Genomic DNA, 24,184 nt, shown 5'->3' on the forward strand with positions numbered 1-24,184 from the left:
AAGGTTAAATGGTTAAAAGGTTCAAAACCCACGAGTTATAGTGAGCAGCAAAAGGAACAAGCACAGTAATCAGTCACATCACTAATAACCCACCAACTCTTCTCTCAGCCGCAAAAGTGGCATGTGCAAAAGAGAACACCCTTTTACCCGCATGTCCAAAGCCTTCAACCCCTAAACGGGTAAGTCCCCTACTGTAGCAGAGGTTCACTAGTCAAAGGTTTCCCCTTTGGGAAGAAGCTTTCTCTATAAATGACAAACCATGTCATTCATTCCAGACATTCCGATCAGCCCAGATCTTCCTTGATCTCTGGCCTTATTTCTTCCCCCTCGAGAACTTGCTTCATGTATGCTTCTCTTCTTCACTTCGAATAACATAACTTCATTAACTCAAACATCTGAGGCTGAACTTCTTTCAGCCAACGATTTCAAGTGAATAACAACATAACTAGTGAACCTCCTCCTATGTCTAGCAAACGTAGAGGGACCCCACGACCTGCGTTAGGCAAACTTCAACCCTTGAAGTCATTTGCCCAATGTTTTAAAAACCGGTAAATACCGACCGGTTATACCGGTATTACTGTTTCCAGATGTAAATCCGGTACGAAACACCCCGGTAAATAAGTGAAACGACATAAGGTTTGTACCGGCGGTAAAATCCGGTATACCGGTTTGAAACATAATACCGGTACCGGCCCAGGGTTATTTTAGTTTGGGTTGTTACTTATTTTTTTATTATATATGTTACTTATTTTTTTATTATATATGTTACTTATCTTACGTAATTTTTATATATTATGATTATTCGTAACTAAAAATTCTTATTTAATATTGTATGAAACGAAAATAGTTATCCTCTAATTGATAAGGATGGTGATAATAGTGAATTTCATCCTTTATGCGATCGTGAACTTGATGTATTCAACTCTCAAATGGCTTAAATATATCGTACACTTTCATTTAAAAGAGATTGTTGGAAAATTGAATGATTTTCGATTATCTTTTGGATAATTTTTTATTATGAATTTACTTTTGAATCATCTTTTAATATGTAATCATGCATTTCTGGATTAACTTTTGAGTTGATGTTGTAATTTATTAAATTATAGAGTTAGGTAGTCAACCTGGTTGAACCGCTCGGTACAACTTGGTTCAACCGGTTGAACCATTTTTTTGCCGAATCCGGTGTTATTTAAAAACCGGTTTTTAAAACATTGCATTTGCCTAACCAGCCTGTCCACTACTCTCAGTCTCGTATTTATTGTAACAACACATACCTTTCTAAGTTCTAACCAATAGATCAAGGATGAGAGCTACAGACTTGTCAATAGTCATGAAGCTTGTACAATGGTGTAGAATCTTTCAACAAAATTTTTGGTGAGACACTTAAAAAGTTTGTGCACCATTTGTTTCATTTTTCCTTATTTGGTGTAGAATCTTTCAACAAAATTTTTGGTGAGACACTTAAAAAGTTTGTTCACCATTTTTTTCTCTTTTCCTTATAAAAAAAGGTTATATATTTAAATCATAATAAGTACCCTTTTTATATAAAAAAAAAGTGACCATATATATTTTAACCGCAAATCTAGATGAAATATATAAAATCAATTTTTTTTATCGCCGGATGTTGCAGAGCATTTACTCCTGTGACACGGTGACGTATCCTTTCTTTCCTCCCATCCACCTGTTTTCATGTTCACTCACTTTTTCAATTTTTTTTCCTTTATTTTAACATTTTCCGCCGTGCACTCGTAGCAAGATAAACCAAACAACCGACTTCCTTAATCCTTAACCAAAAAGAAATCTTGTCTGAAAACAAACACAACCCAATAGAGATCAAACCAAATGCAACCGACACACGGTGGCACTAGCGGCGGCTCCAGTACCGGACTCTCCAGGTTCCGGTCAGCTCCGGCAACATGGCTAGAAGCTCTACTGGAATCTGAAGAAGAAGACGTCATCATTGATCCACCCAAACCAACCTTAACACCTCCTATAGTTCCTCATGTTCATCAACACACTTCCATTGCAACAACAACAACCACTGCTGACACAAAACCTACGTTTGTTGATCCAAATTTGCTGATACCTAATCCCATCGGTCTCCGACAAAACAGTTCTCCAGCTGAGTTTCTTTCTCAGATCAACAATCCCGATGCGTTTCTACCTAACTACTCAACTGCTAGTTTTGATGATTATCTTTCATCTTCTAGAGACATCGGTGGTGGGTTAGATAATCAACGAGCTAAGTTCACCACTCAACTGGTTAGTTTGTTTCTAATCCAAACTATACTATACTATAAAGTTTCAGATTAGCTAGTTACTTAGTTAATTAAAAAATAAAAATTATTATTGCAACTTGCTTAATAAAATATGAAACATACATATATAAATATATATGTACACACAATTTGTTTAAAAACTTTGATTTGATTAGATTTGTGTAATATGTAGAGTGGAGATCAAAGTATGTTGTTGGATGCTGATATGGATAAGATTTTGGGGGATTCTGTGCCGTGTAGAGTGCGGGCGAAGCGCGGGTGTGCGACTCATCCTCGGAGTATCGCGGAGCGGGTAATTAGCTAATGAATTGTTTTGTGTTGTTGGTAGTGAGTGAGTGAGTGAAGTGTTGTGAGTTGATTTGTGGTTTTTTTACAGGTTAGGAGGACTCGGATTAGTGACAGAATAAGGAAGCTTCAAGAACTGGTTCCAAATATGGATAAGGTAAAGAAAACTCTTTTGGTCAGAGTTTTCCTTTTTTGGAAACTGCTTTACATTTCATTGGATACACTGTACTACTTGCTGCTTTTTCAATCTTGTTGAGTACTAGGGCCGTTCAAACCGCTCGTCACTTGTTTGGAAATTGCTCGTTCGATTTGACACTCGGTTGTAAACGAGCCGCTCTGCTCGGTTCGGTTTGTAAACGAGCCAACCATGAGCAAAGGTCCGCTCAGCTCGGTTCGGCTCGAATTATTATTTTTAATTAGTATACATATACATATACATATACATATACATATACATATACATATACATATACATATACATATACATATACACATACACATAGATATAAAAATATGTATATACACATATATATACACAAATACAAATTATATATATATATATATATATATATATATATATATATATATATATACACCCATACATATATTCTTAAATATAAATTAAATTTATAGTTTTATATATACCACTCTATTAGATTTTGGTCCACTACATACAAATTTACAACTATATCTATATGTACTAGCGAATCACGACAATAAAAAAATTAATATCAAATCTAAAAGTTAAACCCTAAACCGATAAACGACAGTGTGCTTATCGCCTCAATGTTTAATGTCGTTACCCTAAGTTGATCGTTTCCTGCTCTTGACGTCATTGTTCGTGTAATATGATCATCGCCCCGTCGGCCACAACATTGTTATTCATAAGAAATATATTATGCCATGAAATGTGTCTGTTTTTAAAGACATAAAAACTTGAGACCCAACGTTGTCAGTATCTCTCTCAGCAAATTTATATCGGGCGACATGGTTGTCAAAATCGCTCGACGCTCGCTCGGAATACTTACTGCTCGGAAAATGCTTGCTTGATTTGAGGCTCGGTTTTAAATGAGCCGCTCCGCTCGGTTCGGTTTGTAAACGAGCCAAGCACAAGCAAAGGTCCGCTCGGTTCGGCTCGGCTCATGAACAGCCCTATTGAGTACCAGTTATATCATATATGCCTAATAAAGCAACATTTCAAATCCAAAATAAATATTTGGGTCATGTTTCAAATTATCATTTTGAATGTGTCACTTTGAACCCTAATATATGTGGAGGGGATAATCACAAATGGGACACATAGATGTTGAGATTTAACTACAACTACATTTAGTTGCATATTCTTAATTATCTTATGTCTTCTGGATTGTTATTGCAATCCCTGAAAATATAAGAATTGGAAGCCCCAATCTGTAAATTGTGGGGGCATTTATGATGTTAATTTCCTCATTAGTCTTCACTGGTTTTCTTTAGCTGAAAATGATTGATAGGGTCTAATGTGGCATGGGATTATATTTGATGCAGCAAACCAATACAGCAGATATGTTAGACGAGGCGGTGGAGTATGTCAAGTTTCTGCAAAGACAGATTCAGGTATCGATCTCACTGCTCCAGTGATTTATTAACTTGTAGGATGGGTGGGTAACAGGTAGCTAAACGCATTTAATATGATTACGGGTTTGATTCGATTCGATTCGTTTCATTATATTTGAGATAAAAACATAAACATGATCATGATGGATATGATCGACATCGACCCGATAATTATAAGCAGATGGGGGGTAAGTGTCACCTCTATGGAACTCTTGTCTACACTCTAGTTTCATGTAAACTCGCCAAGTGCAGGAACTTAGGGAGCATCAAGACAAATGCACATGTCAATCAATATCAACATGAAGAAATGACTCAAATGGCCGGTGTTTATGTTGTAAACATCTCCTTTTGTGCTATAGTGCTTCTTCCAACACCTGAGATCAAATTATAATTTTTTTGTTTCGTGACTCGTGTAATACTATTAGAAACGAGTAGATTAAGGTTATATATGCGATGCTGGTCACTCGCTTGTATCATGGGTACTCACCTCTAGGATGTTGCTGGTACGGTAGTAACTTGTTTAGTGAAGCATGACTGAATGTGTATGCTTGGCTTTTGCTAATTACCTACTCCCCTTAAAACAATGTAGGGAGCTTATATGTGATAATGTTGTCTAGTAGTGGTTCGGAAATGTAAGACCGGGCTGGTTTGGCCGTTAGGAGTGTACAAGCTTCCCTCATTGACACTCCAGAATGAATAAACTAAAGCTGAGAGCTTTATTGAGTATGTCATGAAAATGAAATGGGCTGAGGGGGTCAATACAGTTATTTGGTTTAATCAATGTGGTACCTCTTTTTGAGCGTGGATTAAATTGGGCCAAATTGTGTTGAATCCCGTAAGGCCACGTGTTAACGTATCACGCTCCTATACACTGCGCTAAGGTTTGTGAAAAAGTGGTGTGAAGATGAAGGCGTGACTACACCCACACCCACCCACTAACCTTTGGCTTGGGAACGAATCAAAAAATTCCACCTAACCCCACTTTCTTCTTTTCTTTTAAGTTATAAACTTATATATATTAAATATTATTTTAATAGGTGTTGAGTAGTGAAAGCTAATGAAGCGCTTACACAACAAATGTAAGAAAAAGTGAGTGAGAACTCATCCTTATGTGACGGTAACATGCACTAAAAAATTGTGAAATGATAACACATAGCCTAGTAGATTAGGTCTTGAAGGCCTGACATGACACATGAACTTAATCTTTTGTGTTCATATTCATAAATCTACATCGTGTGTTATAGGACTCGAACACTTAAAATTATGAGAAACCATTATTTAATCATGTGTTGTGGGTCTCGAACCCTTGAAATTATGAAAAAACATTATTTACACACCTTGGTACTATCGCTACGGTAAAGGCATTTGCTAACAGAGAAACTTGATGGAAGGGAATTATTGAAGTTTTCTTTTTAATTGCCTAACCTGCTTTGATACCACTGTTAAATTACGATATGTAATTTTAACATGACTTATGATAAACCATTTGTTGGGATTCCATTGTAGTTCGTTTAAATTGATAAAAGAGTAAATTACAAGTTTTATACTTTATGTTTACACCCTTTTATAGGCGGTGTCTTTTAGCGCAAAAGTTGACAGATTCTGTACTAAATGTTTTAAAATCTTGCACGCTATGTCTTTTAAGGCTAGCCCTGTTAAATCTATCTGTTAAATCAAAGTATTTTTGTTATTTTAGTAGACAAATGAGGTTACTTTTGTGATTTAATCCATTTAATAATCTATACTATATAATAAAAGAAACCTGTTTTGGGACATTTGTCATTCTCTCATTTAATTGATTAAAATTATTAATAATACTAATAATAATAATATTTAATCTAAATTAATACAAATTTTTATTATTAATAATATTTAATCAAATCTAAAATCTAATCTAATACAAATTTTGATTATCAATAATATTTAATCAAACCTAATAAGAATTCATACGAATTCCAAAATAATAATAATATTTATAATAATAATTCCTTTCATCTCATCCTGTTTTATTATTTAGTATACTATTAACAATACACGAATTTTTTTTAAGTATAACTTTTCTATTATTTAGTATATAAAATTATATTTCTTCCACCCGAGAATACACAGGGGATTTTTAAAATATAACTTTTTTATTGTTTGGTATATAAAAGTATTTTTATTCAACCCACACAATACACGAGGTTCTTAAAGATATAATTTTTTATTATTTAATATATAAAATTATATTTACTCAATACATGTAATAAATGAGGTTTTTAAAAATAATCTAATTCTAATAAAAGAGTCATATTAATGGCACATGGCATTTTCTCATTCAAAAGTTCTATTAAAGCCACATGGCATTTTCTTATTCAATTCACTAATAAAAGATATTAATATTTCATATGCATAAATATTTTAATGCATAACAATAACAATAATTATTTTGCATATGTCATAAGATTTGTTTAGCTATTTAATATTTGGTAATTTAAAATTTTAATATTTCTTTAAGAACAATACAGTTGTTTTAATTGAAAATTAATAATTAAAAAAACAAAAATAATAAATTATAATGATATAAAGTATAGTAATCACTAGGGATAAATAAAACTATCAAAATAATAATAATTTTTATATTTTAAAAGAATATATATAATACTGAATTAATTTACCCAATTAATTAATATTAGTTAAGAATATAAATATAAATATATATATAAGGGAGGGCGGGGCACCAAGCGGCTTCGACGAACATTCCATAAAATGTCACTTGGCAATTCATAATGCTTTTTTTTTAACGGCTAACTGCTTTCCACGTGTAAACCCACCCTTTCGGAGCTATGTCCAAAGGCCGACTACTCGACCACCGCTAGAAAGCGTAGCACACCCCAGATGCGCGAAAACCCCGTGGAATAGGTACCCCCCCCCCCGGACTCGAACCCGAGTAAAACCCCGGGCCAAGCCCTCACCGAGATGTGTACAACCACTGCGCTGCAATGGAAGACACCAATTCCTAATGTAATTGAGCTTTTAAAATACAAGTTAATTCGATCTTTAAGCTTTTTAAATTTAATATGAATTCTAATTCTAATAAAAGAGTCATATTAATACCACATGACATTTTCTCATTCAATTCACTAATAATATATATTTATATTTCATATGAGTAAATATTATAGTGCATAATAATAATTATATCTTTAGCTATTTCATATTTATTAATTTAAAAGTTTAATATTTTTTTAAGGAACAATTGCTATGTAAGGTTGGTTTGTTTTTAAAAAAAAAAATAGTTTTTATGCATGACCAATAATATGTAGCATTGTCCAAAGTAAAAAGTAGAGATGACCTTAAGCTATTGATACTTGCTGATGATAGTTAAATACAAGCAAAACTACAAATGTCGTGTATAAAGAAGTGTTTAGAAATTTATAAATGTAATGTGTATCTTGATTTTACATTGTTTGATTTAATAAGAATAATTCATTTATGTAAATTGGATTACATATTATAAAATTGCATTATTTTTATCTTCAAATCCGTGTAGTACGCGGGTCTATAAACTAGTTAAAAAATAAACATATATAAACTCAAAACCTCCTCTCTCTTCAGTCTCTCTATTTATCTCTCTGTGTCTCTCTCTCAACCATCATCCACCCATAGACCACCATCACTATATGCCACCACCAACCCGCCACCACCACCGCCTTCGGCAACCCACCCCTCTCTCCCTCTTTGCCGCCGCCGCCATCAGCCTCCGCTGCCACCACCATCGCCTGATTGTAATTGCATTAAACACGAATCAATTGTACCTTTGCACGATTGATCGAGTAAAATAAAGAATAACCGGAGCTTTTGATCGCTGCCGGAGATCCAGAAAGTTGCAGCAGATATAGAGAAAAGTTGATGTGAATTCGTGGGTGTAAAAGGTTCCAGCATGCGATAGGGAGTGGTTTATATACACAACTTTGTCGATATCGGTTTCAATTCTAAGATTGCACCCGACGGTTACATGCGGATTCGATAGAATTAACTAATAAGAATCATTTGATCATTGATTGTGAGCTATAACAATATCAGTTACTTGCGATATCAAATAATCTACAATCAGATTAATGAGGTAATACAATCAATCGAAAAACAATTATAGATTTACAAAGTGGGTGGCTGTTGGTGGCGGGATGGTGACAGGATTGGTGGTGGATTTGATTGGAGGTGGGTGGTTGTGGTGTTAGGGGTGGCGGTGCAGGTGGATGGCTGAGGTGGTCGGATAATAATAATAATAATAATAATAACAACAACAACAACAACAACAACACTCGCTAAATCTCACCAATAGCAAAGCTAAGATTAAAGGGTCTGAGGAGGGTCCGGGAGATAATAATAATAATAATAATAATAATAATAATAATAATAATAATAATAATAATAATAATCATAATAATAATAATAATAATAATAATAAATGGGTAAAAAAACTAAAATACCCCTGAGTGATCATATTTAACCAAAAATTGAACTATGTTAGCACTAAAGGACATAACGTGTATGATTTTCAAACATTAAGTACAAAACTTGTCAACTTTAACGCTAAAAGACACCGTCTAAAATTTGGCATATAAATAAAGGTTGTAATTTACTGTATGTTGAGTTAAAAGATGTGCATTTTTGTAGATAGAACTGTTTTCCTAGACTTTGATGAAGATAATTTAATTAACTTGTATCTTCTAGCCGATGTTTATTTAGTTTATATAAAACTGCGTATATTACACGCGTTAAATAAATATAATTTTATATACCAAATAATAAAAAAATATATTTTTAAAAATCTCGTTTATTACACGGGTTGAATAAATATAATTTTATAAACGTAATTTTCTATATCAAATAAAAAACAATATATATTTAAAAATCTCGTTTATTACATGGGTTGAATAAATGTAATTTTATATATTAAATAATAATAAAAGTTGTATTTTTAAGAAACTCATGTATTATACGGGTTGAGTAAATTTGATTTTATATATTATATAATGAAAAAAGTTACATTTTTAAGAACCTTATGTGTTATACGAGTTGAGCACATGTAATTTTATATACCAAACAACAAAGGGTTATATCTTTATAAACCCTATGTATTACATGGATTGAATAAATCTAATTTTATATACTACATAATAGAAAAGTTATATTTTAAAAACTCCGTATATTACACGAGTTGCATAAATGTAATTTTGTATAGTAAAAAACAAAAAAATGTTATATCTTTAAAAAAAACCTCGTTTATACACGTGTTGAGTGAATCTAATAAAAATTTATATCTTTAAAAAAACTAACGGATATACTTGATATATGATGGATGAGGTGATTGCGGTAATGGTTCTTATAAATGTCACGCAAACATAGTGATTACCGTATTTGAGTTGAGAGTTGAACACGAAAATAAAGTATAAAACCAATAAACATTGATTAATATTTTTGTTTACCCCTTATAAACATTTACATTATATTAATTTATATTTAGCGTACATCTTTTGTTAATTTCAGGATAAATAATTTTGAAATCTGATAAATATTTTAAAATATTATATTATCTCATATACGAATTGTTTAAATTTATATTAAATTTAATTTTATAATTATCTTTTAATTGATATTAATTATTTATAAAAAAAATAGATAGCTTCATTGAATAACATGTGTCCTCCCAATAGTTTATTTTAGAGTTAAATGTCATTTTAGTCCTTGTGGTTTGTGACATTTTGCCAGTTTAGTCTAAATGTTTCATTTTTAACCTGTGGGTCCAAAAAGGTTTCACAATTGCCATTTTAGTCCACTTGGTTAACTTTATCCATTTTTTTTGTTAACGAGAAGGCCAATTTGGTCATTTTGTATGTAATTCTGTTAACTAAAAGGGCAATTCAGCTATATAAAATGACCGAATTAGCCTTCTCGTTAACAAAAAATGGATGAAATTAACCCAGTTGACTAAAATGGCAACTGTGAAACCTTTTTGGACCCACATGTTAAAAATGAAACCTTTGGACTAAACTGGCAAAATGGCTCAAACCACAGAGACTAAAATGGCATTTAACTCGTTTATTTTATTATATAGTATAGATTCCGAATGTAAAAGGTACTAAATTTTTGTTTTGTCTATTGTGTTTTTAATAGTTTAATTATAATTATAGGGCTATAATATTATATTTTTTTTGCTTTAATTTACGTTTTAAACCTGTAACTTAATAGATACGAACGATAAACTTTAATTTTTTTATATAAACAATCTATGTATACTTCTGAACTTTAATTAATTTATCACATAGAAGTTTAATAATAAATTTTTTTATCACACAGAAGTTTAATGATAATTTTTTTTGTAAATTATTTACATTTCAACCCCCAAACTTTAATAGAATTGTCATACGGCCCTTAAATTTTAATAGGGTTATTAGATTTTATCACCCTAAACTATTGGCTATTGGCCGTTGTCACCCTCAACTATTACTTTGACGCCTGTCACCCCCCAACTTAACACTTAGTGTGTTCTGTAACCACGCCGTTAACTGATCACTAACTTTTGATCCTCTTACTACACTTTTTGGGGTGTCATAGGGATCTTGGGAAGGTTTTAGGGATCTTCGGACACCTCCAAAAGTATAGTAACAAGATCAAAAGTTAGTGATCTGGTGACAGAACATACCAAGTGTTAAGTTGGGGGTGGCGGGCGTCAAAGTGATAGTTGGAGGTGGCAGCGGCCAATGGCCGATAGTTAAGGGTGATAAAATCTAATAACCCAATTTTATAATAAAGTTATTTTTTCCTTTTTTAAAACAAATATTTGCTCTTTTATCTATTCTATAAGTTAATTTTTTTATTTTACTTACTATAATTAAAGCTAATTTATAACTGTAGACATGTTTACTTAATCATGTTGTAACTTGCTTGTCGTTTAAATTAAAGCATACATGGTCAATATTAACCCTTCAATATATTAGGTACCAAAAATAATTATTTATTTTTATTTACCTTATTATAGTTAAAACTAACTTATAACTTTAGACATGTTTACTTAATCGTGTTGATTGCGTACTTTTACTATTGTTTAGATTAATGTATGCATGGTCTATAATAACCCATCGATATATCAAGAAATATATACAGCCTCACCAGCAATCTCCAACGACCCCATCGCAAAACACAGACTTCAATGCTAGTTATAATTAAAAAAAAATCTTAATTTAGTATGGGTTGTGGTGTTATGAATAATATTTACATATTATTTAATTAAGTGAGATTTTCATTTTTAAGTCCAACAATATAATTAAGCCTTTGTTTTATTTGCTTAAAATAAAGAGCCATGTCGTATCCATATGCATAAGGATCCGAATTCAAGGATCTTTCACTTTCAGAAATATAATAACAGGAATAAACTCTCTCTTTCAACTCTTTTTCAATTAAGATAAATGTTGGTTAATCTGCTTTAAATTAATTCTACTTTCAAACGGCTTTCTAATAGTCATACAAGAGGAAGTGATACAAGAAACATAGACATGGGAAGTGGAACAAGTGACAGAGACATTAGTTGAGGGTCATGAGCAATACAAAAATGAGTATAAAATCCCACATGGTATGGAGAAAAACTTGAGACCTTTTTATGAGGAATCTTTAAAATTCAAAGTGGCATTTTGTCAGGTTGATGATCGTCAATGGTCAAAAATTCTCATATAAATTAATGATACGGATGACTTGCTTCGAGAATGAACTGTTCGACTTCGACTGGGAGAGAAAAAAAACACCAAACATCTTAATATTCAATCAATCTAGTGGTCAAAAACACATATCAAAAGTTTTCTAGGTCAAAACACACATATCTAAAGTTTAGACTCGAAGTCAATCCATAGGTCAAAACACAAATCAAAAGTTTAGAGATCAAAACACACATATCGTAAGTTTAGACTTGAAATTTGATCGACGAATCAGGTTTGAAAAGAAAAACTAAGGGTGTTTGATCTTGATTTCCTCGCAAAAGAAGCCGTCTCACATCCACTAGATGACCATGAGCCGAAAATAAGATTGGCGGTGTGTGTCGGGAAGGGGGATCGGGAGGCCGACGTGGCTGGCGACCCCGATGGGGAACAACCCCCCCCCCCACCCCCGTCCCCCATTCTGTAAACTTGGGGAATTCTTTCAGTTCATCCCGACGAGCTTTTCAAAAATAATGCCGTTATTCAACGGCTAATTTCATTAAAAGAACATTTTTTTTAATTTTAAACACTATATAATCCTCATTTTCACGTTCATCTATATCTTTCAAAAAACTCACCACTCTCCATTTTTTATATATTCTACTCTTTTTCGTCTATATGTTTTAAAAATTAATCGCCATGAGTTCTTCATCGGACAGGGAAAAGGGATAAATTTGAGTTTGATATGAGACGACTCGAATTTGATATACAAAATCAAAAAGCCGAAGAGTTGCAAGTCACGAGAACCGGCATCGAAAGCGTACCCGAAAGAGCCCGTGCGGTAAATCGCGAAGAAATTAATAGGAGGAAGTGAAAGTGGGTGTTAGTTTTTTTTTTTATTTTTTAAGATGTTTTTTAGTCATGTCTTTTATTTTATAGGCTATGTAATTTTATATTTAATTAACGAAAACTTTTGTATTTTTAAGAATTTTGTTACTAAAAAATAAAAACAAAATTTTAAGAATTTTGTCACTAAAAAATAAAAATAAAAAAATAAAAGGAGAAAGGAAAACCACACCTCATGTTTGGGCTCATATTTAGGGAGGATAATGAGGTGGAAAGGGAACCACACGCTCCATAGTCTAATCAAAATAAGGGCAGAGTACGGAGGAGGATCATGAGCCGAAATAAGGGTGAAGTACCAGTAACGGCAAAGTACCGCAAAAATAATTTTAGTAGTTTCGAGTTACTTTTTTTTTATATTTATTGCAACCCTTAATTTTTCTTAGGACTATAATTTTATAAAATTTAATCTTATCTTCTTGTCTTAGAAGAATCTTAGTAATGGAGATGTAGCGCCATGTACATACAAACGATGTGTACAGAATCGAATACGACAGAAAAAACAAGCAACAATTAAGAAAAAACTTACGATAATAGCAAACAAAGCACAAACTAACCTTTCTAAAGAAGCACACTACATTGAAATGATGAACAAAGCAATAATAAAGAAGGTCCTAGTAAAAAACTATATCTACAAACATATATAGATCTACAACTATCAAAGCAGCAAGTGAATCAAGGGTCACCGTGATTACTTAGTAGCATGAAGCCGTTGACCCATGTAAGCCATATGCCATGTTAGAGCCACCAAAGTCAACACATTCAGTGTAGATGAGTACGTATTCAGCCTCTTCAACTTCTCGTTCAACCTCAACAGGTCTTGCCTCTCCGCCACCACTGTGTTCGCGATTGGCCTCACCACAGTTGCACCACCTTCTACAACCCCGCCTTTAGTGGGTCGGACCACAGTTGCACTACCTTCTACAACACCGCCTCTAGTAGGGCTGGGGCCAAGCATTTCGTCTTGAGTTGGGACCACTACCCCCCTCCCTTCTTCCTTCTCTATCTTCATTCTTTCATACATTGTCTGCAAGTAGAAGAACATTCATAAATCAACTCATTGAAACAAGGATCTAGGCTGTTCTACGGATTTTTCGATTATTTTTGTAATTCTTTTCGGAAGTTATGTACTTTTATGTGGTTCTCCTAACCCAAACAAACTTGCCAAGTTCGTTGGAGTAGCGAATTGCCTAGAAAAGTTCCGAAGTAAACGTTTCGTTCTTAAACGAATGAACCGCTGGTACCAAAAGGTTAAATTTGTCCATCTTCACACTAGTAAACAAAATTTTGAAGATGTTAGCATACATAAGCCATAATGCAATTTAGATCTACTACCTTAGTGGCTCTAGGTTCCAACAAGATCATGTTGGCCAAAACCATCAAGAGTGCAGAAAGAAGACTCAAACCCGGAGACCCAGTCAAGCTGGGTAAAGCCGCACTCTTTCCACTTGCTAAATGCCCCAACAAAGCAGCAGAAACACAATAAGCCATGGCTTTGAAGTACACCGGATATATCCTACTTTGCACCAATCCAAACTGCTGTTTCGGTAGATGCCTACTTAAAATATAGCTCGAAATAAACGTCACCCACACGCACATACCGTAAGCAGTCGAATACCCCAACATGTGAATCAAACCGGCCACTGCATCTACCTTATCACGAGACACCATGTACCAAAAAACATCATTTGCAACATCTTTTATCTTTCTAAAAATCTCATTTAAACTCTTCTCACCCACTTGTTGTACATTCTCCACCGTTTCTTTCGCTGAATCCACCGCACCATCTTTCACCGTACCCGCTGCCTTTTTCGCCTTATCGATCCCTTGAGCTACCGTATCTTTCGCTTTCCCTACCGACTCTTCGACTGTATGTCCGGTCACCTTTTCGGTTACTCTATCTTTAACCTGACTTAAACCTTGTGACCCTTTTCCTATCGCATCACTCGCAGCCGTTTTCGCATGTTCTTCGAGTTCTTGAGCTTTATCGGAAACCCCATGAACCGTTTCCTCGACTTTGTCCTTTGTTTTCCAAAGAGCGCTAGCCATTTTATGCTTGCACTTACCATAAGCATCACAAACAAGCTCTCTCGGACCGGAGAACATCCCTTCTGCCGGTTTATTCTCGCTAGAAGTACCTTCTTTTGAGTCAACCTCAGAAGGGACGACGTCGGGTGGTGAAATAAGCACCTTGGTGCTGCCGTCAGCTTCTTTGTCGTACTCAACCACCACCACACGGTGGCCGTCTTTCACGATCACCTCATCACGGTGGTCGTTATGGTGAGAAGGAGATGGAGACCACAGAGCTGCTGCGAACAGTGAGGATAGAACAAGGGTGATTGCTAATACGTTCATCATCTTTGTCTTTGTGTGATTTTGAATTGGATAATGTAGAAAGAAAATAAGAAGAGAAGTTCGGTGGATGGGGAAGGGTGGTTTATAGAAAGAAAGACAACGGTACAGAGAAGATGACGCGTGGGTTGATGCATGTTGCTAGTGAGTTATACGTGTCTTCGGTGTGAGGGTTTCCTTTATTCTTAAAATTGTATAAAGGAAGCTACTCCTTCACAGAGAAATGGTGGTGTGTTGGGAAAGATTAGTTCTATATAGAATTATATCCGTCGGGGTTATAAAAAATAATGTACCATATATTAATTTATATTACCGAGCAGCAATGTAGCAATGGTAGTCTCATGACTTTTTGAATAAGAGATTATGGGTTGGAATCTCATTAGAGCTGATGACGGGGTAGTTCAAGGTCAAATAAAATGATTAATATGCAAGAGTTTAAAAGGTTGAAAGGTTCATCGGATGAAAAGCTGTAAAGTGAGAAAAGCGAGGAACAGTAATCAGTCACATCTGAGAACTCACCTCACCAACTCACGCCCACAAACTCAGAGCAGGTCTGCACAAGTACACTCTATTAACCAGGGGTCCAAAGCCTTTAACCCCAAAAGGGGAAACCCTCCATTGCAAACAGGTTTCGCTAGTCTTGTATATGCCATTTCAGGAGATGTCTTCCCCTATAAGAAGACAACTCATTTTCACTCCTGAGACATTCCGAAACACAGAGATTCCTTAATCTCTGGTCATTCAAAGAGTACTTGATCACTTCCAAGTTACTCTTCATCACATTCATCACACACTCATTCTATTTGCTTTCTTTTCTGGATTCGAGCTTGCCTCGAAGAAGGAACTTCAAAGCAAATAACAATTACATACTAGTGAACCTCCTTCCACGTTTTGCAAACGTGGAGGGACCCCGCGACCTGCGTTAGGCAAAACTGAACCCTTCAGCCCTTTTGCCTAACCAACTCAGCTACCATCCTTGGTCTCGTGTTGGTTGCATCAACAAGTTGGCGCCCACCGTGGGGCTACGCCGCTGTTTCTTCTCAAAAAAGACCTAGTAGTGTAGCTCCTTTCACTCAAAACCACCATGTCAGAAAGTGGATCCCCGGGAGAGGTGAACCAGATCCCTAACACCTCCACCCCGGGTAGTGGCCTAGCTCACACAACTATAACAACACCGTTTTCAACTCCGGGGAGTACACCCGAGTTCCTTACCTTCAACACACCAACCCCATCCAGATCTGGGGCTCCGTCTCCCAACGTTGGTGTGTCGGACACCCCAGCACGTGTTGAACTTACCCCCGAGGGGGTCGCTAATAACTTTCTCGAGTTAAGGTCACTTCTTAACCAGCATGTGAGTAGAGAAAGGGAAAAGGGGGTAAGGATTCGTCTAGATTACGACGAACCTGAGCCAACGTTGTCTCCTGGGCCACCCCTACCACCCTTTGTTACAAGAGGTGAGGCTGGTCCCAGCAACCCTTCAAACCCTCATCCTTATCTATCCACTATGACAAATCCAACTGTTCATCATATTCTCTCTTCCCAACCAATTGCTAGTGGCACTCCTCTGGGACACGAGTTAACACTTGATCAACTCCTACAATCCCCGGTGACCAGCTGCCCCACTTCTCTAACTACCACGTGGGAGCAAGCTCTGTCCGTGCTCCCTTTAGCACGAAGTGCTGTTACTAGCACCCCTCTCGGGGTAAACTGCTCAGTTGGTCCAGGAAGCCTTCAGGGTTTCAATCTCATACCTAACATGATGTCACAGATGATGGCCAACTTCCCATGGCAACACTTCATCAATCAAGTGCTAGCCACCTAGGGGAACCATGGTAATAGCAACAATGTAGGTACAAGACCTGAAGAAGACTTGGCTAAACCTTACAAGCCAAGTAACCTTTCCTGCTTCTCAAGGCAGATAGTTGATTATGATTTTCAGTCAAAGATCAAGATGCCAGCCCACATCAGAACGTATGATGGGACTGAAGATCCCGAAGATCATCTCCAGATCTTCACTGGTGCCGCTCGAATAGAAAAATGGTCAAATGCTGAATGTTGCCTAATGTTCATGCAGACTCTTGTTGGATCCGCCAGAATCTGGTTCAACGACCTACCTGCTCAAAGCATTCGAAGCTTTGACGATCTCAGCAGAGGCTTTTTGGCAAACTTCTCTCAACAAAGGCGATACGTTAAGGACACAACAGTAATCTTCCAGATAAAACAACGCGACGATGAAAGCCTTCGGGCATTCATTGAACGGTACAAGAAAGAAGGGCTAACCTATGTAGGGGCTGACGAGAAAATGAGAGTGGCCGGTTTTATGAACGCCATAACCTCCAAATATCTCACACGAGATTTCAACAAATCTCTACCCAAAACCTTGGAGGAAGCCCTTGAAAGGGCCGAAGCTCACATTCGGGGAGAGGAAGCTGTGGATATCAAAGAACAAAGGAAAAGGGGGTCTGGCTGGCGAAGCAGTAGCCCAGCCAGAAAGAGAGGAAACTTTAACTCTTACGACAGACGCCCAAAGGGTTCAGACCCTCTAAGGGTTGAAGGACGAAACCCTTCAGGCAGAGATAAAGGCATGAGTTTCACTCCCCTCACCAAAACCCCTCAAGAAATCCTGGCAACGGAAGAAGTCAAGCAAAACTTTAGACCTCCCAGGCCTCTCCCCAAGAGTCGAAAAAATGAGAACTCCACGCAGTTCTGTGAGTTCCATGAAGAAAAGGGACATCACACCAATGATTGCTTGCAACTAAAAAAGAGAATTGAAGAGGCCGTTAAGTCAGGAGAGCTCGCTCATTTGGTAAAAGGGGTTCGAGACAAGATGACTGAAGGCAAAGGGAAGGAAGTAAACATGGTGTATTCTGATGAAAAGGTTCCTTACAAGAAGCGGCGGTTGGAAGATTGGGAGCTTCAGTGTGTCTGCTCCCCCCCAACAAGGAAGGACCCACTTCCTGGTCCCCTTGTGGTTGAAGCCACCGTGGGCACATTACAAACATGTAAAGCATACATAGACACGGGAGCAGCCACTGAAATCATGTTTGAGAAATTCTTCAACCGATTAAGCGAGGAGGAACGTTCAAGGCTTCAACCCTCTAGAACCTCCATAAAAGGTATCGCCGATATAACCTTGAAGCCTTTGGGGCAGATAACCCTTGATGTTTGTTTTAAGGAGGGATCAAAAGAATGAACCCGATCACTGACCTTTGTGGTTATCAACATCCCTTCCAACTATGACGTAATCATAGGGAGGCCTGGACAATGTGCATTTTACATGGCAGTGTCTGTCGGCCATGGCACAGTCAAATTTCCTACTGAAAGAGGGATAGCAACCCTTCAACCCTCTCAGGAAGCTTACCTGATCGAAGATGAAAGCTCAAATGGTGAGAAAGACAAGCAAGGGTTAGTCATAAACCCTAAATACCCTGAGCAACGAATAAGGGTCAACCCCAACCTTTCCCAAGAGACTCTTTCATACTTTGAAAAGCTGCTGAAGCATCACAGTGATGTGTTTGCCTGGTCTCCTGAAGATATGACTGGGATCCCCCGAAGCATTGCTGAACACGAGTTAAGAATACCACCGGATGTCAAGCCGGTGGTTCAAAAGAAAAGAAGCCTGGCACCCGAGAGAAGCTTGGCAGCTTGCCAAGAGGTTGAAAAGCTTGTATCAGTTGGCATTCTCCGAGAGGTCAAATACCAATCATGGATTGCAAATCCTGTTATGGTCAGAAAACCCGACAACTCTTGGAGAATGTGTATAGATTTTAAAGATCTTAACAAGGCTTGTCCCAAAGATTGCTACCCGCTCCCGGAAATTGATCTCAAGGTTGATTCCTCACGGGGTATCCGTTTAAATGTTTTCTTGATGCATACAAAGGTTATCACCAAATCCTCATGAAGAAGGAGGATGAAGAAAAGACAGCTTTCCACACAGACAAGGGCATTTTTTGTTACCAAAAGATGCCTTTTGGCATCAAAAATGCAGGTGCCACCTATCAGCGACTCGTTGATAAAGCCTTTGAAGACCAAATCGGTAGAAACATGGAGGCATATGTCGATGACTTGGTGATTAAGAGCAAAACGGAGTACCAAATGCTTGATGATATCCAAGAAACTTTCAAAAACCTTAGAAAGATCAACATGAAGCTCAACCCGGAAAAATGCTCATTTGGATTCGATGAAGGAAAATTCCTGGGGCACATCGTTGGAAAGCAAAGTATCAAAGCCAACCCTAACAAGGTAAAAGCTGTCCTTGAAGCTAAACCACCGAGAACCAAGAAGGAGGTTGAAAGCTTAAACGGGAAGCTCGCAGCCTTGAAGCGTTTTACCTCAAGACTGGCCGAAAGGTCTCTACCATTCTACAAAACGCTCAAGAACTGCTCAGATAAAAAAGATTTCAGATGGACCGATGAAGCTGAAGAAGCTTTCAATCAAATGAAGCAGCACTTAGCTTCCCTACCTGATATTGCAGCACCAGAAACTGGGGAGCTCATATCGGTGTACCTTTCAGTTGCCGACGAAGCCATCAGTGCAGTTCTCACTATTGAAAGAGACAAGGCTCAGGTACCCATTTATTTTTTCAGCAAAACTCTAAAACTAGCTGAAACCAAATATCCTCCCCTCGAAAAACTCGCTCTAGCCCTGGTTCAAACAGCCAGAAGGCTTAGAAGATACTTCCAAGCACATCCTATACAAGTGGTCACTGACCAACCTGTCAAGAATGTGCTTGAAAAACCTGAGAACTCAGGAAGGCTAGCAAAATGGGCAGTGGAACTAGGTGAACATAACATCACCTACGTCCCACAAAAAGCCATTAAAGCTCAAGTCCTGGCTGACTTCCTAGTTGAAGTCCCAAACCAAACAATTGAAGAAGTAAACACCACAACCGCTGAACCCTCCAACCCTGAAGCCTGGAAATTATTCACTGATGGGGCTTCAAGCGTTGAAGGGTCAGGAGCTGGTTTAGTCCTAATCAACCCTGAGGGGCTAGAATTCACATATGCTCTCCGTTTTAATTTTCAGACCACCAATAACGAGGCTGAATATGAAGCATTGATCGCTGGCCTACGACTGGCCAAAGAAATGAAGGTCAAAAAGCTTGAAGTGTTCACAGATTCACTGCTAGTATCAAGCCAAGTTAATGACAGCTACGTCACCAAGGAGCCCAACATGAGAAGGTACAAAGAAAAATCCAAGGAGTTAATGAACACCTTCCAGACATGCAACATCAAACAGATTCCAAGATCCCAAAACAAAAAGGCCGATGCCTTGAGCAAATTGGCATCCCTCACGTTCGCCCACCTCACGAAAAAGGTGTTGGTTGAAGTGTTAAAGGCTCGGTCGATTGATGAATTGGAAGTGCAAGATGTAGTCGCCGAGGAAGATCCAAATTGGATGACTCCTATCAAAAAATTCCTTCAAGATAATGAACTACCTAATGATCAAACAGAAGCCGAAAGAGTAAAGATTAAAGCAAGACAATATGTGTTGCAAGGAGGAACCCTCTATAAAAAAGGTTACCTTGCACCCTTGCTAAGATGTGTGGGCCCTGAACAAAGCAAGTATTTGATTAAGGAAGTGCATGAAGGAATATGTGGAGCTCATTTTGGAGCTAGGTCGGTGGTTGCAAAGCTCATGAACCTTGGATACTTCTGGCCATCAATGCATCGTGACACCGTTGAGCAATTGAAGAAATGTGATGCCTGTCAAATCCATTCCCCAATACCAAAAAGTCCCAAACATGACCTGGTTCCCATAACCTCGGCATGGCCATTCCATAAATGGGGAATGGACATTGTTGGGCCATTCCCTCCAAGCAAATGGGGAGTAAAATTCCTATTGGTAGCAATTGACTACTTCAGCAAATGGCCAGAGGTTAAACCCCTTACCAAGATCACAGGAAAGCAAGTCATAGACTTTGTTTGGGAAAATATCATCTGCCGCTATGGGCTGCCAGGGGTAATTGTCACCGATAATGGGAAACAATTTGCCGAGAAACCCTTCAGCCTTTGGTGCAAGGAATACAGGATCAACCAAATCTTCAGCTCAGTGGCTTACCCGCAGTCAAACGGCCAGGTTGAAAGGACCAACAGAAGCATAGTGGAAGGCATCAAAACAAGATTGGGGAGGTATGAAAGTAATTGGCTTGAAGAATTGCCTAGCGTTTTATGGGCAATTAGAACAACAGAAAAAGCAAGTCACAAGAAAACACCTTACAGCTTGGTATTTGGATCCGAGGCCGTAATCCCCGCTGAAATAGGAGTTGTAACCCAACGAATTGTCAACATGGATCCCGAAGTAAACCAGCAAGAGACCATGTTGAACTTACAACTCCTAGAGGAGGCCCGAGATCAAGCAGCAATACAAGAAGCCAAATACAAGCAAAAGATGGAAGCCTACTACAACAAGAAGGTCAAGAACGAACGATTCAGGCCAGGGGATCTAGTCCTCAGAAACAACGAAGCTAGCAAAAAAGAAAATCAAGGGAAGCTAGGCCCAAAATGGGAAGGTCCATACACAATCCTAGAAGCACACAAGGGCGGGTCCTATAAGCTGGGAGATCTAGAAGGCAAAAGGCTTCCAAGGCACTGGAACGGAAAAACCCTGAGAAAGTTCTATGTTTAGAAAGTTTGGTTTGTATCAAAACAAAAACCTTTTGTAAAAGCAGATACTGCTTAAATGAATGAAGTCATTTTATCAAACTTGTCTTTCTATCCTAATATCAGGTTGAGAACCTAGCAAAAAACTCCATGGCAAGGGCCATGTAAGGGGATGAGCTCCCAGGCCATATCGCTCAATAGGTTCAAGGGTTGAATGGACCTATATAAGGGGTGAGTTCCTAGATCAATACAACTCCATGAGATTTATTAAGAAAAAACAATAATGTCTCATAGACAGGTTTGAACAGCCTACACCAATCGTTCCTTAAGTCTTAGAAACATAATCAACAAATAGACTTACGAAATCAACTAAAACTACAAAGAAATAAGGAAAAGGATAGATACTACGTCTTGATGTTAATAAACACTAAGGTAAAGTGTCTGCAGCACGGAACCCTTTAAAGTGTAAAAAACATAAAGACAAAGTAAACAAAGACAAGGCAAGAAAATAAAAATAACTGACAAGAATAAACAAACTTATCAATTAAACATGCAAACCAAACCAGAAGCTACCAAGGTTTCAAGCCAACAGAAAATAAGCTCGAAAGGTTAAAGGCTTCAACCCATTAACAACTGCACAAAAAGGCTTGAAGGGTTGAAACCCCACAAAACAAACCAAGCAAAATAAGTAAACAAACATAACACCAACAACATAGCAACCATCATACCATAGTTAGGAAGGCCATAAAAGACCTTCAGAAGGAAGTCAAAGCAAGTCCTAGTAACTTGCAAATAAAACTAGTGTTCAAACGGCCATACAGGCCTAACCAACCACAGGAACCTTAAGGGTTCCTAAAAACCTAATATTGTTTAAAACATTACAGACATAAAGTGTTTGCTAAGAAAGCTACGAATAAACATCAGGTAGCAGAAGGCTTGGAACCTTCAACCTTAGACTTCTCGGCTTTCTTAGTCTTCTTCGCCTTAGCACCCTCATCACCACCAACCGCAGAGGTCTCCAAACCAGCATCTTTTGAAGCATCAGGCAAACTTGAGAGGGTATCATCACTATCCCCAGAGTAAGACCTCTTTCTTGACAGGGAACCCAAAACCTCAGCACAAACTTTCTCATTCAACCCCTCAGGCTTCAATTCCTGTAAAACAGATAAAGGCTTACCAAAGCAAGAAGATACTTCATGAATGTAAGGGTAGGTTAGCCTCTCCATCTGCTCAACAGAAGCTTTGAAGATATCAGAAGCCTCGGGGCGAAACATAGGTGATTTCTCCAAGGGTTGTCCAGACTCATGAAGCTTGTAACCAGCGGTAAGGCCTTGATGTTTCCCCAGGTTCAAAAGCTTAGTGTAAACATCACCAAGGGCAGAGTTAAACTCCTTGGAATATAAAAGGTAAGTGACAACCTGCTGGAAACCATGCTCAATCAACCACTGATTGTCCGCAGTAACTTGGCCAACCGAAACTTTCAACCCTTCTTTTTCTTCACGAAAAGCTTGTTGCTGAACAGCCAAGGCCTCTCGGTCAGCCTTTAGCTTCAGCAAGTTAGCCTCAAAGCTCTTCCTCAGATCACCCATCTCAATATCATGCATCTTTTTCAAATCATTAACCTCCTTCTGCCACGCTGCTTCCTTCTCTGCAAACCCAGCTATTTCCTTCTTCATTGATGCTAGGGAGGATTTCATCTTATCCTTCTTCTTGGAGAAGTCCTCATATTCCTGCATCCTTTGGCGAAAGCGAGTAATCCCTTGAGGAAGCATAGCAGCAAGGTTACAGGTGGTTAAAACCATGCGAGACAACATGAAGTCATCATCCATCTCAGCAATGGTTTTGTGCACAGAAGGAGGAGCAAGATGACTAAGAGCATCCTCGCAAACAGCAGCATCCTTGAAGGTGTCATCATTCTTCACTAGCCAAGCAAGCACATAAGTACCTTCAGGGTCCAACCCTTCAACGTCCCTGCTTGAAGATTCCTGAACATGGACAACCTTCTTGCCTCGAACCTTCTTACCATGAACAACCAACTCCTTGTCCTTCTCAACACCCGCTTCAACTTGATCCTCCGAAACTTCAATATCATCAGTCAAATCCACTGGCTCAGTAGAAGTGGATTGAGGACCAGCTTTCAACAAACGACGAGAAGATCGGCGAGTTGAAGACTTGGGAGCATTAGACTTGGTAAAACCCTTAACGTTGGCAACACTAGCATAACCCGTGCCCTCAAACCTTTGCTCGGAAGTCCTAACCACAACATTCTCACCCGGAACAGACGGGGCATCCTCAAACACAACATCGGACGTGTCGTCACTCTTGATAAAGTCCAAAGCAGACATAACTGGTAAAAACAAACAAAAGAAAATAAGTCATAAGCAAAGTAAAATAAGAAAAGGCATAAGGGGGAAAATGCATACCAATGCCATTTCTCATTAACACCGGATCCCGATCGGCTTTTTCCCAAATATTACTAACCCATAAAAGCACTAAC

General features: G+C 37.7%; 2 protein-coding genes across 2 annotated transcripts; one reads left to right on the forward strand and one right to left on the reverse strand.

The window, feature by feature from the left end:
- The first annotated feature begins 1,624 nt into the window (after positions 1-1,624).
- On the forward strand, positions 1,625-4,883 carry LOC110878767 (transcription factor bHLH80). Its single transcript, XM_022127129.2, has 5 exons — positions 1,625-2,262; positions 2,452-2,571; positions 2,656-2,721; positions 4,089-4,157; positions 4,410-4,883. The coding sequence occupies exons 1-5, from the start codon at positions 1,843-1,845 to the stop codon at positions 4,458-4,460; spliced, it is 726 nt and encodes a 241-aa protein (XP_021982821.1). The 5' UTR covers positions 1,625-1,842; the 3' UTR covers positions 4,461-4,883.
- An 8,384-nt stretch (positions 4,884-13,267) lies between these two features.
- LOC110878768 lies at positions 13,268-15,201 on the reverse strand. The gene is made up of 2 exons (XM_022127130.2): positions 14,069-15,201; positions 13,268-13,760 (listed from the first exon to the last, which is right to left on the reverse strand). The coding sequence occupies exons 1-2, from the start codon at positions 15,089-15,091 to the stop codon at positions 13,425-13,427; spliced, it is 1,359 nt and encodes a 452-aa protein (XP_021982822.1). The 5' UTR covers positions 15,092-15,201; the 3' UTR covers positions 13,268-13,424.
- Between the last annotated feature and the right edge of the window lie 8,983 nt (positions 15,202-24,184).

The sequence above is a fragment of the Helianthus annuus genome, chromosome 9 (assembly GCF_002127325.2).
Source record: "Helianthus annuus cultivar XRQ/B chromosome 9, HanXRQr2.0-SUNRISE, whole genome shotgun sequence".
Taxonomy (NCBI): domain Eukaryota; kingdom Viridiplantae; phylum Streptophyta; class Magnoliopsida; order Asterales; family Asteraceae; genus Helianthus; species Helianthus annuus.